At 42.0% G+C, this 19,754-nt stretch overlaps 1 protein-coding gene across 1 annotated transcript in view; it reads left to right on the top strand.

Annotated features, from left to right (window-relative positions):
- The window catches only part of MANBA (mannosidase beta), a 59,505-nt gene that overhangs the window by 11,656 nt on the left and 28,095 nt on the right, over positions 1–19,754 (top strand). Inside the window, exons 5-6 of the mRNA XM_026672706.2 lie at positions 6,881–7,004; positions 16,274–16,449. Of these exons, the coding sequence (XP_026528491.2) occupies positions 6,881–7,004; positions 16,274–16,449 (300 nt within the window). The remainder of the gene's footprint in view (positions 1–6,880; positions 7,005–16,273; positions 16,450–19,754) is intronic.

Below are 19,754 nucleotides of genomic sequence, written 5' to 3'. Positions count from 1 at the left end.
TTTGCACTCTCCTTCAGCCACATCAAGAGGCTTTTTAGCTCTTCTTCACTTTCTGCCATGAGAGTAGCATCTTCTGCATTTCTGAGATTGTTGATATTTCTCACTGCAATCTTAATTCCAACTGTTGATCTATTAATAATCCATAATCAAGTGATACTTTTATAGATCCACCCAAGGTTAAGTAATGAGATGTACCTTGACTTCTTTGTTATAGGTAGACCTTGCTTAATGACTGCTTTGTTTAATAAGCATTCTAAGTTACATTGGTACTGAAAAAAGTACTTTATGACTAGTCCTTGGACTAATGATTGTCACAGCGTCCTGGTGGTCACATAATCATTGAGTGTTTCATAACCAGCTTCTGACAAAAGAGTCAGTAGAGAAGTCAGTAGTGAAATTGCAAGTGTCAGCCACAGATGTCTTGCATAATAACTGGGGATGATTTACTTAACTATCATCATCATTTGCTTAACTATTTGCTTAATAATTGCTGGGAGTGACCTGTCCCAATTGTGGTTATTAAACAAGGACTACCTGTATTTTAACTGTTGTAGTTATGGGGTACCCAACAATGAACTTTAAATATGGCTGTGATTGCTTTTTAGAAATGAGTAATAAAATAAGCACATTTTATAGTCTGCTATTCTTACCTGAAAGTAAAAGAGAAAATTGCATACATTCGATTATGACAGGAAATAATATATTTGCAGAATTCATGATATAGCTGATAGACTTATATTTTTATTTTCCTTTTCTAATACTCTGCATAGTTAATATTAAAATGTTTTTTCTTTATTTAAAGCTCACTTTACTGTATATAACACACTTTATTGAGACATAAAGCAGTTAGAAATAGAAATAGAGACTTTTCAATACAATGAAAAGATTATTTAGCATCAGTGATAACAAAATAATAATAGAGAACAAGAGAGTTCATATAATCCATGCCAGCAAAAGCCAGCCTGTTTCTAGTTGGGGTAATTGAAATAGAATGGATTTTTAAAAATTGGCCAACTCCTATTCCTTTCATGAATGGTGCTTCATGACCGAGTCCCATCAGAGAATTTCAACAATGAGAAAAGAAGCAAACTGACTCTGTGAAGTCCCAAAAGACACTGGCAGACTTGTAAAAATCTTGGCCGCGCAATTTTGTATGCATTTGCTGTTTCCCGTGTATTAAACTACTTATATTATGCAACCTGCGCTGACAATTTCTGGGAAGTGTTACCTAATAAGACGTCAGATCTTATTAAGCTATTTTAAAAGGGTGGTGGGATCTGTTTGAGGATTATTAGAGGATAATTCCCAACAGCTATTATTCAGTTCAGTTATCATAACGCCTAGACATGTGTTAAAAAAGACCAGTCAATCTTGTTTCTGTATATATCAGACAGAACAATCCTCTGCATGTTTATCTGGATAGAAGTCCCTCTGTGTTCAAGGTGACCTACTCCCTAATATATATACAGTGTTTAGGATTGCAGTCCTAGAGTAGAGAAGCACACCCACCATTGTGAATGTGATGTGCTTTAATTATTGCAATTAATATAAGGGCTGTCTGATCTAGTGGTTAAGGCACCAGGCTAGAAACCAAGAAACTGAATTCTAATTCAGCCTTAGGCATGAAAGCCAGCTGAATGACCTTAGGTCAAGAGGTATTCACTCTCAGCCCAACCCCCCTCACAGTCTTGTGGGCAAAATAGGAGGAGGGAAATATATCAATTTATTAGCTTGGTATCTCCTTTGTCCCTTGCTAAAAAATAACTTCATCATACATGGGTGGAAAACCACAATGTATTATCTTAGCTTCAATTTCAATGTGGTCTCTGTGATTGAATTGGATAGATGAAATAAGCTATGATTAACCACAATCAATTAAAAAGTCATGTTTCATTCTGAGAATCTCTGCCTTCTCCTAGGTTGGTTAGAAAACAGTACTGGGAAGGGAGGGAAAAATAACTTAAATTGTCATGTATTTTTAGTAGAGAAGATGAGGGCATCCTTTGTGAAAAGTTGTGGTGTTATGGGAGACACTTTTTGAGAAAAGTTTTTCATTCTTAAAGAAACTGCGCATTTAAGTCTGAATATCAAGTTGAAAGTTCCTAAAAGGAATCTCCCCCCCCCCCCCTTCCTCCTGTGTATTTCTTTTTACAAGGAAATTTATCATGATAACTTGTGGTGGTTTATACATCATTCAACAGTAACCACATGACATTTGCAATTAAAAAAAGGCAGGCTGAAATCCTGGATCAGAGAAGTAACCTATGGACTGAGTTCACCATATCACCAAAACCTGGGGAAAATTGGTGTTTTTCGGTTTTCTAACGTGGGTTTATGTTTTAAGGGTAAGGGCTCTGATGGCAAGAATATCTGCTTGGCTTAATATAGTGATTTTGTCTTAAAATAAAAACTGAATAGGCCTCTGAATTGAGGGTATTTCTAGGTGCTTTCCCTAAAGTTAATGTAACCTGCAAGACTGGCTTTCTTTTTGTCTTCTAGTTGTTTTTCTCTCTTTATGCCAATATTTGGACAGCTAGTTGAGAGAGAGGGAGAGAGAATGAGAATGAATTAGAAGTGATTGAAGTACTATGTCAAGGGTTTTCAAACTTGGCAAGTTTAAGACTTGTGGACTTCAACTCCCAGAATTCCTGAGCTAACATGACTGAAGGAGGAATTGTGGAAGTTGAAGCCCACAAGTCTAAAAGCTGTCAAGTTTGAAGACCCCTGTCTCTGAGAACCCAGATCTTTCAAGATTTGTCTCTCCTGAAATTTCAGCCATTTTAATTTAATAAAAGCAACACATACTTTTAAATACACATGCATCTAATGTTTATATTTGGATACCCCTTGCTGTTGCACAAAACTGGGCAGTGCTTTCGCCTTGCTGTTGAAAAGATTGACGTCCCTGCAGTATATAAATCGTACTACAGCTTCTTTCGGGTATGAATCAGTGTTTCGATACGCAGAATGGCATGGTTCAGAAGGGCGAACTGAGTTCAAAGAGGCTGGGGAAAAAAAACCTTGTTGAAGCAGCTCATGGCATACTGGTAACACTGAAGAAAAATGGCATGGTTGCATTCTACACTTGGCAAGCCAGTTCAGTGATAAGTGTCAGTAGCTTGAATGGCAGCATTTGGAGATAGTTGTTAATCATCAATGAGCAGGCACTCTGCAAACCAGACCTGTCCTGTGGATTGTTTGTCTTCTCTGACCTACTATTATACATTGACCTTGTAGTAGTATATGTAAGAAAGTGAGGAAATTAATCCTTTATTAAAAATAAATAAACTTAACCTTTAAGTTGATAAAGCAGGGATATGGAAGTAAAAATTCCAGGAAAATGAGGAGATGGGCAGTAAAGAAATACAAAATATAATTAAATAATAAAAGTGAGTTTACACTAATTGTCTATATATCATTCCTCTGATGATCAAATTTTATTTTTTAAATAAAAATTAGAATTTTAAAATGATTTTGTAGCACATAAAAACTGCAATCATGGCTTTTATTTCTGATATCTGCCTATGGTGATTCTGTTACCTATGTTTTTCATGGGGAACATTTAGAGTAGTTGCTACATGCAGATTTAGGATTTAGAAGTGGGTGATTTCAGTCTGAAACTATTTCCCTTGCTGTATTCTTACCAGCTGCTTGTATAGATTTAAAACCCAACATTTGCATCATAGCAGCAGTCAAGCTGAAAGGTAATTGGTATGGGGATGGAGAACGTCTGTTCTAAGAAATGGTTACTCCCAGGGTTATAAACTAGAAATGGGCACAATGCCTGTTTCACATTCGGGGTTGTAATTTGATCTATTTGTAGGCAAGCCAGTTCCTGGGATGTAGAGAACAAATGAGGCAAGGGCAGTGTGCGTTGCCAAAATTAGTATGGTTCAGCTACTGATTATTAGGGTTATAAATTTAGATGGTAGTTCACAGTGTAAAACTTTAGTAAGGTCATTTGTATGCCCGGAGGGGGGAATTATGAGGCCATGTTTTAGGTATCTGTCCAGGGAGTGGTCAATAACTTTTTTGCCCTAATGTTTTTGTGTGATCAGAACCTCACATCTGAGTGGAATGTGGGGTTTGTTTTGCATTAGTTTACACATCAGTTGAATGATCTCGTGTAAAGTTAATGGAAAGCAGCGTGGCTGTTAAATTTCGGTGCTGCATGGATAATCTGATTCTGGATGTCTCATTCTTGGATTACTGAATTATGTTAAACCTAAATTGCTTAGTTTTAGAAGCTAAACTCCTGGGGGTGTTTTTCTTCAAAAACATGAACTTAAGTGGAACTAAGTCTTTTCTGCTTGTTTTGGCTGCCCAACATTTTTGTTTGTTTGCTTGTTCATATGGGGACTGACGATACGGGCTTCCAAATATTATTCCAGAAGCATGGTGAAGTTGCAGAAAATAACAATTTTAAAAGTTTTTTCTCCAGTAGAAATCTGCAAGCTTCTTAAAACTCAGGCCGTATAGAATGATCTTGCCCCCAAATTAGCTGAAATTTTGTGAAATTTTGACAGTCATAAAAGAAAACACTTCAAGAGCCTGTCATAAGCTATACTGCCAATCTTTTAGTACAGAACTTTTCTCTGTGGAAGCTGAAATTAAGGAACCATGGATTCAGGGATAAAAGTCTCTGATGCTACTATTCTAGCTATTCTTTTTGTTTTGCATGGTAACGTACACGTTTGCCATCATCCTGAAATGGCATCTAGCACTTAACATGCTTTCAAAGTAATCTCATGCGGCAAGTCTTATGATAGCTTTGTGTGTATTGACGTGAAGCCTGACAGCTAGCATGTGATGAAATGAATCTGTGGATACTGCCACATGCAAGCAACTATCATTTCATTTGGTAGCGTTTTTCAAATGGAAGTGCCGCTCCATGGGATAAAAGTTAATGTGTAAAGTGGCTCTTTGGAATTTCTAAATCTCAGAGAGAAGAGCAAATTATTAACTATTTTTGAAGCATAATTGATATTTCTTAGTATTTTTGAACTGGGATAGTAGTTTTAACCAAATACAGATGACCAAGGTATGTTGGTAGACAATATATAGAGATATGTATATACTTGCCAGATGCTCCCTTGCCTGATTTCTACAGGATGACTGGGAGTGCAGCTTTCAGAACCTCGAAATTATATAATGGGAAGCAAGCTAGAGAGAGGTTGGCAGGCATTCTGTATTGCAGAGACCGTAACTGAAATAGAACACTCTATTAAGATTTTATCTAATTGAACTTTCTTTTGGCCCCATGGACTATGATTCATTTATTTGCAATTCTAAGATTGGAAATATCAACTGAAATAAATGTCTGAAAAAGAATGTAATTAAAGAGAAAAGCAACCTGAAATATAAAACACTGTCAGCCAAAATGTACCGAGAAGAGGGAGGATACCCATTGTAATTCTATACTGTAGGGGAAGGACTTGGCTAGCCTATTAATTTACACAATAGCACAGCTATTGAAACAATAGTGAATCATTTATAGAGAACATAGGATAATAATCATGTTGAGCTTTCATGTTCTCCTTTGAAATAAATATTGTTTTAGTTGTATAAAATAATAATATTATAGTTATATCTCTGTCCCATAAATCAAGGAGCAAAGGAATACAATGCATGATTTGGTGTTACTCCAATTTATCCTTACAGGTTAGACCAAGAAAGCACCTTGTCCATGATAACTAAGTTAACTTCACAACCAAGAAGATTTGAATTCTCACACATCCTCTTGTTATGGTTTGTTTTGGCTTGGCTTGGCTTAGTAGAGCTTAACTGAGGAACATCTTAACCTTGTTTTCTTCCCTTGCCTGCCCAGATGTTTGAAAATGAAATTTGTTTCTTTGCCAAGCTATGGCACTAGATGGTGTTATGAGTGTGGAAGCTTATCAGTGGTTTATGGGTGAGAAAATCCATGCTGTACACTATCCTTCCTAAAAGATTTCTTGTCTTCGTCTGTAACCGTGATCATAGTCAGACATTGGGATTTTAATCCTCTGTAGCCTGGAAATGTATGGCAGACTCTGAGAAAAGAAAATACCATTAAAATGAAAAAAAATCCTGAAATTAGGAAGTTGTTTCAAACATCAAAAGTAAAGCTTCATTTCCAAACTGGAGAGTCATTTTAAAAACAAGGGACTCAGCCATCATTGACAATCTCTTTAAAATAACAAATGCTGATTTACTTAGGATCATTCCGATCTCAAAAATCACTCTCAACATGGAGCTCACCAAGCCAGCGCACCATTTCTCTTAATTTATCTTACTATATTTATTTATTTTATTTTATATAATAAATTAATATTCACAGATTCTATGAAAAATTCTATTGTCCTTCAGAATGGATTTCTTTAAGTGAGGAGACATATAAAAGGAAGCTGGCAAATGGCTTCTTATGTATATTTCTTTCTGTTCACTCTACTGAGATTTTTAGTATGTTTCTTGCATAAATGTAATAACAATAATAATAAATAATTCCCTTTGGAGATAGAAAGGGTTATAAACGCAGTTTGTTTACAATGTATGTCAAAACTTGTTCATTTCTTTGTACAATTACGAGCAACTCACTAGTCACTTTCAACCTTTAGTCCTATTTTGTGATTCCCACTTACTCAAATCTGGCAGCAAATTCAATTTTTTCCTCCTAAATAAAACCCTTTGCTTCACCACAATTCCTCGAAGTCCACAAAACTCCAGAAAGTGCCTCCACATTCAATTTTGCTACATGCGGCGGTCGTTGTACCGTGTCTCAGTCCAGCAACCAACCCTGAAATGTCTTTCAAAAAAAGAAATGCAGATCCCCTGAATGTTGCAGAATCTGGTGTTTTCCTATTTCAGGTGCTCAATTTGTCTTTTGTCTCATTTATTTCAGGAGCAGTGTTCATTTAGCTGGGACTGGGGCCCCTCTTTCCCTACCCAGGGTATTTGGAAGGATGTTAGAATTGAAGCATACAATCTTTATCACCTTGTGTACTTCTCTGTGACTCCTTTCTATGGTAAGTCTTGCTTTCTTAACTCTTGACTGAGTGTGGGAAGCAATGGCGTTTTGATACTTTAAAACTGAAGACAACTACAGGTAGTCCTCGACTTACAACAGTTCATTTAGTGACCATTTGAAATTACAACAGCACTGAAAAAAGTGACTTATGACTATTTTCCACATTTACGGCCATTGCAGCATCTCCATGGTCACTCGATCAAATTCAGAAGGTTGGCAACTGACTCATATTTATGACCATTGCAGTGTCCCGGGGTTACATGATCCCCTTTTGCAACCTTCTGACAAGCAAAGTCAATGGGGAAGCCAGATTCACTTTACAAACATGTGACTAATTTAACAGCTACAGTGAGTCACTTAACAAATATGGCAAGAAAGGTTGTAAAATAGGGCAAAAGTTGCTTAACAAATGTCTTGCTTAATTTTGGACTCAATTGTTGTTGTAAGTTGTAAGTAATGGCTTTGCTTGTTAATTAAACTTTGACTGAAAATAGGCCTCTGTAGTAATAGTTATGAACATCAAATGAACGTTGTGTTTTTTTCTTTAGTTAGCCTAGAATCTTTTTGTGTTTCTAGTGAAGAGAAGGACCAGGGGAGACATGATAGCAGTCTTCCAATATTTGAGGGGCTGCCACAGAGAGGAAGGGGTCAAGCTATTTTCTAAAGTGCCTGTAGGCCAGACAAGGAATAATGGATGGAAACTGACCAAGGAGAGATTTAACCTGGAAATAAGGAGAAACTTTCTGACAGTGAAAACAAGCAACCAATGGAACAGTTTGTCTTCGGAAGTTGTGGGAGCTTCATCACTTGAGACTTTCAAGAAGAGATTGGACTGCCATTTGTCAGAAATGGTGTAGGGCAGGGGTGGGCAAACTTTTTGGCTCGGGGCCGTTGACTTTTAAAATTTGACAGACGGGCCGGGTCAGCACAAGATTTTTGGGAATCGCCCCCCCACCCTTCCCCTTCTCCTCCTTCCCCTCCCTCGGAGGCCCCCTGAGTCAGGAGTTGCTACAGCCGCGCGCGGCCCAGTCCCGCTTGCCTCGTGAAGGGAAAGGCAAAAGGAAGAGCCACGGTGGTGCTTTGCAATGGGAGCAGCGGCACCGAAGGCTCAGGCTCAGCGGCTCCTGGTTTTGCCTTTTCCTTCCCAAGGCAACGCAGGACTGGAGCCGCACGGAGCTGCGCCGGCGGTAGCAACTCCTGACAGCCCCAGCCAGATACCTGAGCGGAGCCCGGTGAAACTGCCTGTTGCTGCTGCCGGAGCACCGCCGGGTCGCCTCCTCCAAGCAGCCTGCCCGCCCACCGGGCTTCCCCTCTGACGCACGGCTCAGGGCCAGGCGCGAGCACCCGCGAGTTAAAAGGAAGCCGGAAGTTGCTGGGAAGTTGCTCGGGTGCTGGGAGCAGGCTTTAAAGTGCCGCCCGAGCAAAGTTTAAGCAGCCCGCCCGCCCGCTGGGCGGAATCCTTCCTGCTCCTCGGCGGGAAGACGCTCCAGCCTGCAAACTTTGCCTTTGCAAAGTTTAAGCCTGGAAGCCCCGGAAACCCAAGCAACTTCCCAGCAACTTTCGGCTTCCTTTAACTAGCAGGTGCTCGTGCCTGGCGGAGGGGAAGCCCGGAGCCTCCTCCAAGCAGTTCGCCCGCCCGCCGGGTTTCTCCTCTGCCACGAGGCTCGGGGCCAGGCGCGAGCGCCCGCGAGTTAAAGGAAGCTGAAAGTTGCTGGGAAGTTGCTCGGTTGCTGGGAGCAGGCTTTTAAAGTTCCGCCCGAGCAAAGTTTAAGCAGCCCGCCCACCCGCCAGATGGAACCCTTCCTGCTCCTCGGTGGGAAGATGCTCCAGCCTGCAAACTTTGCCTTTGCAAAGCCCTGGAAGCCCGGAAAACCGAGCAACTTCCCAGCAACTTTCCGCTTCGTTTTAACTCGCGGCGCTCGCCGCCCGAGCCGCACGGGCGGAGGGAAGCCCAGAGCGCCGCCGGTCGCCTCCTCCAAGCAGCCCGCCTGCCCGCCCGCCCACCGGGCTTCCCTCCGCCGCGGCTTGGGGTCAGGCGCGAGCGCCCACGAGTTAAAGCGAAGCGGAAAGTTGCTGGGAAGTTGCTCGGGTGCTGGGAGCAGGCTTTTAAAGTGCTGCCGAGCCGGGAACGGGGCACCAAGGCAGGGCAAGGCTCCACCAGCAGCGGCCTAGCTTTAGGTGGCTCCAAGCAGCCCGCCCGCCCGCCGGGTGGAACCCTTCCCGCTCCTCGGCGGAAGACGCTCCAGCCTGCAAGCTTTGCCTTTGCAAAGTTTAAGCCTGGAAGCCCCGGAAAAAAAGGGGTTCGGCGGGGACTCACCTTCGGAGGGGTCGCACTCGAAGGTGATTTCGAACTCCCAGCCGAGGCCTTTGCAAATTTCTTTCTTTCTACCCCTAGATCGCTCCGCACTGTTTTGCAGCTTTGGGGGCCACGCGGCACAGGGCAATACGCCACGCCCAACGATTTTTTTTCAGGGGCGGGCCGGGTTGGACAGACCAAGGGCAGCGATTTTTTTCAGGGGCGGGCCGCATTGGACAGACCAACGGGCCGGATGTGGCCCGCGGGCCGTAGTTTGCCCACCCCTGGTGTAGGGTCTCCTGCTTGGGCGGAGGGTTGAACTAAATCGGGGTCGCCAAACCTTTGGATCTCAGGAACCACCAAACTCATAATTTTAAATCCCACGGACCACTAATACGAATTTTGACTGACAGTGGATTGCTGACATTTTCCCAGGGTCTCTGCAGAAAGCAGCAGAGACCCTGGGAAAATCACCAAAAAGTCCCTACCCCATTTTCCTACCGATCGATCATTCTTTATTTGAGATCACAGGATACCGTCTCCAGCTCCGTTCTCAGGGGAAGAGAGAGAGACTTGGCTTCATGCAAGGAAAGCAGCAGAAGCAGCAGAAGTCTTTCTTTCTCTCCCCCAAACTCCACCAGAAATGAGTCTTTGTGAGACTTGTTGCACCGGTGAAGCCTCTTGGAGCAGGATGCCTTGCAGGATCCCAAAGACTCATTTCTGGAGGAGTTTGGGGGAGAGAAAGCTTTGCTGCTTTCCTTGCATGCAGTCAAAAGCAGAAGCAGAAGGAAGCAGCCCGGTGGCCAGGCAAGGTGCGTGGGGTGAGTCGAACAAGTTTCCCCACTCCACCCTTTTCCCCCTCCCCTCACTACCTCGTGTTGTTCGCAATGCAAGCGACGCAAGCCTTGTGTTCCCACAGGCCATGTGGGCGGCTCAGCCTTGTGTTCTCACACAGACTGGATTAATTGCTTTGGGGGTGACATTTCTCTGTGGACCACTAAAATTTTCTCTAAGGAACAGGTGGTCTGTGACCCACCAGTTGGTGACCACAGGACTAGATGACCTACAAGGTCTCTTCCAACTCTGTTTATCTACTTATGAAGGAAACTAATGTTTTAGTATCTCTCTTCAGTTGTGTCCTTACTTCTTTTTTCAGAATATAAAATTGATTTAATGAAGGGTTTCCAGTAGTACTGTTGGATAATTCTTCACATTTCCATTGGAATTTTAGATTCATAAATTGTATTATATCACAAACTTTGAACATTGCCTGTTCTCCTTGTTTTCACTTAACAGCCTTCTTGCTCTCCCCATATTAACTGCTATTACTACACTTCGTTAGCTTGTCCACTATGGACCTCCTGTCATATTGCTTCCTGTGCTTTGAACAGATATTTTCTTCCTTTCTTTGCTTATCAGCTCATTGCCCAATCTCCTGAAAGTTCCTTTTCTTGGCTGTGCATATTCTCTGAAGGCTTTCCTGAATAAAGGCTTATGATGAAAGTGTGTTAAGCTGAATACAAAGGTTACCCAAAGTGCAAGGCCAGCACATGAATCAGCTTTTAATATATCAAGAATCAGCTGTAAAAATGAGATAATAATACCCATAATCAGGAAGGCGTATTCTTACAAATCCAGAATAGTTAAATGGGGGGAAAAAAGGTTTTTATAGATACTCTCAGTATCTAAATGCAGTTTTAGTAGTGAAGATAGGGTTCCTATATTAAGCCTGGAAAGAGTTTGTACTTCTGGTAGACTGCCTAGCACCTTTCCATCTGACTTTTAAAAATTATTCTTGCTATTACTGAGCTGTGGTGGTGCAGTGATTAGAATGCAGTATTACAGGCTAATTCAGCTCACTGCCAGGAGTTTGATCCTGACCGGCTCAAGGTTGACTCAGCCTTCCATCCTTCCAAGGTTGGTAAAATGAAGGCCCACCATTGTGGGGGGCAATAGGCTGACACTGTAAACCGCTTAGAGAGGTCTATAAAGCACTATGAAGCAGTATATACACTGCTCAAAAAAATAAACACAAAAATAAGACATCCTAGATCTGAATGAATGAAATATTCTTATTAAATACTTTGTTCATTACTCAGCTGAATGTGCTGACAACAAAATCACACAAAAATTATCAATGGAAATCAAATTTAGCAACCCATGGAGGTCTGGATTTGGAGTTACACTCAAAATTAAAGTGGAAAAAAACACTACAGGCTGATCCAACTTTGATGTAATATCCTTAAAACAAGTCAAAATGAGGCTCAGTAGTGTGTGTGGCCTCCACGTGCCTGTATGACCTCCCTACAATGCCTGGGCATGCTCCTGATGAGGTGGTGGATGGTCTCCTGAGGTATCTCCTCCCACACCTGGACTAAAGCATCCCCCAACTCCTGGACAGTCTGTGGTGCAACGTGGCGTTGGTGGATGGAGCGAGACATGATGTCCCAGATGTGCTCAATTGGATTCAGGTCTGGGGAACGGGCGGGCCAGTCCATAGCATCAATGCCTTCGTCTTGCAGGAACTGCTGACACACTCCAGCCACATGAGGTCTAGCATTGTCTTGCATTAGGAGTAACCCAGGGCCAACTGCACCAGCATATGGTCTCACAAGGGGTCTGAGGATCTCATCTCAGTACCTAATGGCAGTCAGGCTACCTCTGGTGAGCACACGGAGGGATGTGCGGCCCCCTAAAGAAATGCCACCCCACACCATTACTGACCCACTGCCAAACCGGTCATGCTGGAGGATGTTGCAGGAAGTAGAACATTTTCCATGGCATCTCCAGACCCTGTCACGTCTGTCACATGTGCTCAGTGTGAACCTGCTTTCATCTGTGAAGAGCACAGGGCGCCAGTGGTGAATTTGCCCCATCTTGGTGTTCTCTATCAAATGCCAAACGTCCTGCACGGTGTTGGGCTGTAAGCACAACCCCCACCTGTGGACGTCGGGGCCTCATACCACCCTCATGGAGTCTGTTTCTGACTGTTTGAGCAGCCACATGCACATTTGTGGCCCGCTGGAGGTCATTTTGCAGGGCTCTGGCAGTGCTCCTCCTGTCCCTCCTTGCACAAAGGCAGAGGTAGCGGTCCTGATGCTGGGTTGTTGCCCTCCTACGGCCTCCTCCACATCTCCTGATGTAGTGGCCTGTCTCCTGGTAGCGCCTCCATGCTCTGGACACTACACTGACAGACACAGCAAACCTTCTTGCCACAGCTCACATTGATGTGCCATCCTGGATGAGCTGCACTACCTGAGCCACTTGTGTGGGTTGTAGACTCCGTCTCATGCTACCACTAGAGTGAAAGCACCGCCAGCATCCAAAAGTGACCAAACGATCAGCCAAAAAGCATAGGAACTGAGAAGTGGTCTGTGGTCACCACCTGCAGAACCACTCCTTTATTGGGGATGTCTTGCTAACTGCCTATGCTTTGCACCTGTTGTCTATTCCATTTGCACAACAGCATGTGAAATTGATTGTCAATCAGTGTTGCTACCTAAGTGGACAGTTTGATTTCACAGAAGTGTAATTGATTTGGAGTTTCATTGTGTTGTTTAAGTGTTCCCTTTATTTTTTTGAGCAGTGTACATCTGTGCTATTGCTATTATTTTAAAATAGATAAATCAGAGATTTTCACTGGCAGAGGGTTGCAGGAGGCTGTCACAGCCGAAAACGGACATTGGGAGTCCGCTTTCGCTGGCAGAGCACTCAGGCCGCCACAGACGCCCCTGACACAAGTGACATTAAGCTGGCCACACCCACCCTGACCACCACCACCCCGAGGTCAAACACAGCCTTGATGCGGCCCTCAATGAAATCGAGTTTGACACCCCTGATGTAGACCTGAATATTCTGAATATCTGAGTTTTTGCCCAGATTTGATTTCCAATTGTTTATAGCATAAACAAAGGTGTGAGGATAGTTTATCTTTAATATGATCAGACTTCCTACTCTGTCCTTGTGCAGAGCTACCAAGTAGCTTCATGTCACTGATGGCCAATTTTTTGTAGTTTAGCTTATGGCGATTTGACTAAAGCAAAAGAACGAACATATTTTCTATAATGTGAAATATCTTAAAAATATTTCATAACCCCCGTTTGATCCAGAGCTGATAAAAGCTACTTTCCATTGCTATGCTATGTGATAAAGCACCCTTTCAACATATTTGGAATTTCCCATCCTTATTTGGAAATAATATCTGCATGCAAAATATATATTACTGAGTTTCAACTCTGCCATTGCTTTAGGCCACATGTTTAATGCATAAATTTAATAATACGTTTCAAGGGGTTGCAAAACATAAACGCCTGAGGTGTTTTAATCCTTCAGGCAAGAGTCATTGTGTACATGTGAAAGGTATTCTATTGTACAAATGGAGCATTTCTATCCTAGCAATTCCTGTGAAAATTCAGCATGTGTATTGCCTGCTGGTGAAACACCTAATCCCTTTGACCTCTATGTATCGATGATACAGGAGAGAAATAATCTTTTAAAGCTTCTGGAAAAAGCTTGCGCCTATGCCAGAATTTACACAATTGAAGTTGTCAGAATGTCACAGCAAAATTATGAGTTTCCCAGCATCACCAATTAATAAGTAGCCAGTTTCAATTCTCATTAGTCCTCTTGGGTGTTTCTGGAGAATAGCTCAAGGATAGCTGTCCATAGAAGGAGAGAAGAGCAAAGAATAAGAAACACTTGAATGTCTAAAATAGTCATGCAAATATTTAGCGTGGCATGAAAATTACACTCAGCCCAATACAATGACTGGAATAATCAGCCTCTTTTGACCTTGTTCATGTAATTGGGTTCTTTTAACAGAGTCATTTCCAAATTTCCAAAGATACATAATATTGCCAAAGTTCCAAGGTTAAGAGAAGGATAACTGAATTTTAAATTTTAATATGATGAGTGGAACCAAGTAGGTGCTAGTGACACAATAATATAATGCATTCACTCCATGGACAGTGTCTTTAATTATCCATCTATCTTTCTACACTAATGACTGCATCTCTAAGGATCCCTTTGTTAAAATACTGGTTTGCAGAAGATACAACAGTCATTGGTCTTCGTTCTAAATAGTATTGAGTGTGCACATAGCCTGGAGGTTGAACTACGGACCCAGTGGTGCAGTAGGAACAATCTGAATATTCCATTCCATTCTCTAAACCTCGGATACATTAGTGTTCATAGGTGGAAATTAGTTTCTCTGATAGAAGGGCGGTTAGAATGTTTGATGTTGATGGGAAAGTGAGCATGTATCATTTGAAGAAGTAGTAATTTGACCAGTTGAGATGCTGTGGCTGCCTTTGATGACTTTGGATTTCTGTATTGATTTGTTGTTCAGTCATTAAGTCATGTCCTATTCTTCACAAATCCATGCAAAAGAGCATGCCAGAGCCCCACTGTCTGCCATAATCTTCCCAAAGTCATGCCCATTGCACCAATGATCTAACTGTCTCATCCTCTGCGGTTCCCTTCTTCTTTTACCTTCAGTCTTTCCCAACATCAGCATCTTTTCCCAAGGAGTCTTCTCTTCTCATTTGGTGGCCAGAGTATTTTTGCTTCAGCTTCAGTATCTGCCCTTCCAAAAGCACAGTCAGGGTTGGTTTCTTTTAGGATTGACTGATTTAGTCTCTTTGCAGCCCAAGGGACTATAACTTCTGTATTTATACCATTACATAAATACAGCACATTTATGCCATATACTATACCATGGTAAGAGTGCACAAGACACATATAGCTACTGTACTTTAAAAGAAATGCTTCCTGCATTTACTGATTCATTGGATTTTCCTACTCTATGCTAAAGAGGTAATTCGCGAAGCTTCAGCAAAAAACAGTTTATTCTGGTATATCAGAGTACTGAACTCTTTCTGGGAATACACTGAATTGAATTGAACTGGGAGATAGTTTTAGATGCTGCAGGGACTCTTTCTCACCAGTTATCAGCATATTGATGATTCCAGCACACTTGAGTGACCAAGAGAAAAAAGCATAAACTCCTTAAGATTCAGACACAAAGGATTCAATTCATTCCCCTCCAGCATTTCACCCACTTCACAGAGAAGATGTTTTCACTCATCTGGACTGAATGCAGCATTTGTTTGTTCTGCTGAACGGATTGTGTTGTCCAAAAGTTGAGATCTTTTCCCAAAATACAGCAAATGCAACAGAAGAGCAGGAGTGCCCCAAGGGTTGGTGCCAGGCAGGAGGAAAAATTTTTTTTTTTATTATCCTCACTTACCTGGTTTTGACATATCTTTTAAAAGAGAAAGAAAATACCTGAGAAATTCTCTTGGTAACATGCAACACTTTCACACTTGTTTAGTGGTGAGATGGCCAAAAGGAACATATGAATATGTTTCATTGCAAATAATCTCTCTAGCAGGCTACCGGTTTCTTGGTTCTTATTGCTCCTCCATTAGTAATGCTGTTGTCACTCCAAATTGGCAGTCTTGCCCTTGAACAATTGTTGGAGATTTTGTTCTCCATCTTCCATCCTGAATCCTTCAGTTGCAAATTAGGTAAATAATTTTAAAAGGCTGCTGCTGTGCTGCTATAACTATAATAGTCTTGATGCAGCATTTATCTTTTATGTCTCAATCTATTATTACTGGTCAATGGATGAGCATCTTGGGTGTATGAATCTAATTTTCCAAATGGTTGCTTGAAAAGAAAAGTCAATGGCAGTGGCTGATATTTTTGTTCTGATCTCACCTGTTATTATGGGAGTGTGTCCACTGCTAGGCCATTGAAAGGAAAAGTGTTTCTTAACCAAGAAAAAATAGTGCACCTCTGTTTTGTTGTTCACCAACAGTCTCCATCCCTGATAAAATTGGGCATAGTGGTCCATCAGTCCTAGAGAATACCAGATCAGAAAGACCATTTCGACTTAACAGAGTACAGAAAAGAAGCATCATATTTCATGTCTACCAGCAACCAACTTTCTTGTTTTTATTTTTGTCCAGAGCGAAATATTCAGCAGTGGCACCTTCAGATAGAGTCAAGGTTTGATGTTGTCAGCAAAAAGCCAATTGCTGGATTTGTGGCTGTGAACATTCCTGAGCTGAGGATCCAGCAGGTGTTCCCTGGGCAACTTCTCCCTGGAGAAGGCACTATTGCGTTCCTCATGAATATCAGTAAGGTGAGGACCATATTTGTTGCATGTGGAGAGTTTTCTTCTGCATGAAAATCAGTGCACCACATTCAGTGGTGGGCTGCTGCCTGGTCACACCGGTTCGGGTGAACAGCTAGTGGTGATCATTGGCTGGGCCCACCCACCCGCCCTTGCGCTATCCTTTCCATGTATAATTTTCTGGCTTGTTCCCGCCGCCCACACTGCTCAGCTGAGTTCTGCTGTATTCACCGGAGCTGCTGAGTTGATTAGCTGCATGTTTGAAGCTTCGTTTCAATCCCAAAGGGGCGTGGGCGTGCTCACAACCAGTGAACTGATTGTTAACGTAAGTGCAGCCCACCTCTGACCATATTGGTACATACTGGAAAACCATGTAAGCAAGCACAATCTAGATAAATGTGAAATGATTTTATACCCCATTATACCCCAGCGTGATTTTAATCCTTCTGTTGACTTTAAAGCATTAGTTGAGAAAGTATAGGACTTTCCCAACTTGCAAGCTCTTGCTTCTGTGGTTGCCTGGGAAAATATAGTTTGGCCTAGATCAGGGGTGTCAATTTCAAGACCCATGGACCGGATGCAGCCCATGGGGTGCTTAGATCTGGCTTGCAGGGCCACCTTGGAAACAGTGAAGGACCGGCCTGCGGTGCCTCTGCCAGTGAAAACGGAGCACAGGAGGGCTGTGCTAGCAGAGGGTGCAGGAGGCCATCCCAGCCAAAAACAGAGCTCGACCGGGAGCCTGTTTTCTCTGGCAGAGCATTCGGGCCACCATGGGTGCCCCCAACATGAGTGATGTCAAGCTGGCTACACCCACCCTGGCCACACCCTGTCCCCCCCGAGGTCAAACACAACACTGATGTGGCCCTCAATAAAATCAAGTTTGACACCCCTGGCCTAGATGATTAAAGAATGGGTATTGTCAAGTGGTTATAGTTGGTGTTTAATGTTCTAATACTTCATTTTGTACCTAGGGCATTGCATTTTTTCTGTTCTTGATGCAAAAATCCCTGCTTACTTTTCACACAATAGCCAGATACTAGAAGACATTGTAAACTGTGGTTGAGCTCAATGTATTGTTTATCTCCTGCCTTAGTTTGCATCCCAGCCACCTTTGTAGTAGCTTACTCCTTTTCAATGTATTAGTATAATAGAAGCAAACCTGGACATTATAGCATTCTGATCGTTACTGAGTCACTGTAGTGTAATAGTTAGAGTGCAGTACTGCAGGCCTGCCGGCTGCCTGCACTTTGGCAGTTCAAATCTCACCAGGCTCAAGGTTGACTCAGCCTCCCATCCTTCCGAGGTTGGTAAAACGAGGGTCCAAATTGTTGGGGGCAATATGTTGACTCTGTAAATCACTTAGAGGGGCTGTAAAGCATTGTGAAGCGATCTAAGTGCTTTGCTTTACTGGACCAAGACTGGATCTGTCTCTCTGTCCTCCTTGTATCCTGATTTTAGCTTTCTCCCCTCCCAAGAGGAGGACATAAAAAAAAAGATGAAGCAACAGAATATACTGCAGCTGGAATGGACCTACTTTGAAGTTCTTCCAGTCTCCTCTTATGCCCACAGGCCAACCAGGAAAATAAACCACATAAAAAAACCTTCCGTTTGAACCATACATGGCTTTGTAATACTTAATGTGATTTCTTCAGTCACAATTTAATCTACAGTTTGACTGTCAGATGAGCCTTCATGAAGACTTGCAGAATAGGACAAACCAATTTGCTTCAGAAGTTCCATTTAGGAGAGCAGATTTAAAACCATTCAGCAGCATTAGCCGATAAGCCCTATGATTATAATAACACATTTGTTGTTCCATTATAACAACACATTTGTTGCTTATCGGTCTCATTTTCCCTGACCCCTTGTTTGCATGCTCCTATGATGAAGCACTCAGAAATGAGATTTATATAGTGTAGAAAATCTGTACCTGCGGTTGATGTTGCTCTGTGGATTTGACGTATTAAATCTCAAAACATATTTTTTTTTAAAAGCAGCTACAATTTATTCCTGGGAAGAGTGCCAAAGACAAGGTTGTTCAAACCATTTGAGGCCCTCCAAAATGGTATAAATTTCTCTCTCTCCCCCTCACTTCTTATTCAAGTTGAATGTATTTGGTGTTTTCTAGCAAAGGACGAGCAAATGGATGAGTGGGGATGTGACATCACTAACAGCCAATGGCTGTGCTTCTATGCCATTCTCTATTTTATGCTGCAGAATGAAAGAGGCATATTAGTAATGCTTTGTGCTCTCTGCTAAGAATCCATGTTATCCTTGCATGCTTCCTGCTTGATGTAATCCCAGATAATGAAAGGTAAAGCATTAGTGGCTTTACAATGTAATGCCTTGGTAATAGACACAACAAACTGGATTATTTAAATGTTTCTTCTCTATTTGTTGCATGTGAAATATCCAGACTATTGACCATTCACGTGTCCAACATCTATTCATTTAAAATGTTCAGGTATATCTCATAACTTTTTCAGGGTTAAAATTTTACACCAGGATTTACTTTGCATAAAAGAGGCAAACACTTCTGCCTAAAACAAACAACTGTATTAAAAAATGTGTTCACTGTTAAATATTATACTAATAAAAAGGGGTGACGTTGATCCATAGATAGACAAGAGTCGTGCTACCTAAGGATTTTGATGCCACCTGACCTATTGGGAGGGCACTCGGTTAAGGGAATGCTACCGTAATTGTGAACAGAGTCTGGTGAGTCACCTGGGAACTTTTGTGCAGGTCTTATAAAAATATATATATAGCAAGTCAGGATGGAAACCTATAATGAACCTTGCATAGGAAAAGTTGCAAAATGATTTCCTATGACAGCAGAATGAGTTGCATGATACCCCAGGGTCCAACAACAGTAGTCTTATGTACTACTGTGTGAGGACCTCAGACAGCGTGTAGTCCAGGAGTTAACAGTGTAGTGGTTGTAGTACCCTTATACTGAAGGACACCCGAATTAAGATGATTTTTTTTAAATATAGTGCTTTAGTTATTTTTAATGGTTAAAATCTTGTAAAATAAATTCACATGAGATCTCAGTAGGCAAGAATGTTAGATTTGGGGGATATTTTGTTTTTAATGAGGCAGCCATGCCTTTGCTTATGATATTTAGTCTTTATTATTACTATTACAGCAAATATGGGTTGGGCTGAGAGAGAATAACAGGTCCAAAGTCACCTGGACAGCTTTCATGCCTAAGGGAGGCCTAGAATTCACAGTCTCCTGCTTTCTAGGCTGGCACCTTACCTAACACCCACCTATCCCTATCATATTCATCCTCCAAATTCTCTGAACCCTAC

The sequence above is a fragment of the Notechis scutatus genome, chromosome 4 (assembly GCF_049901735.1).
Source record: "Notechis scutatus isolate UNSWTSFEM ecotype Mainland chromosome 4, rNotScu1.2, whole genome shotgun sequence".
NCBI classification, from domain to species: domain Eukaryota; kingdom Metazoa; phylum Chordata; class Lepidosauria; order Squamata; family Elapidae; genus Notechis; species Notechis scutatus.
This window is presented reverse-complemented; position numbering and strand designations above follow the sequence as displayed.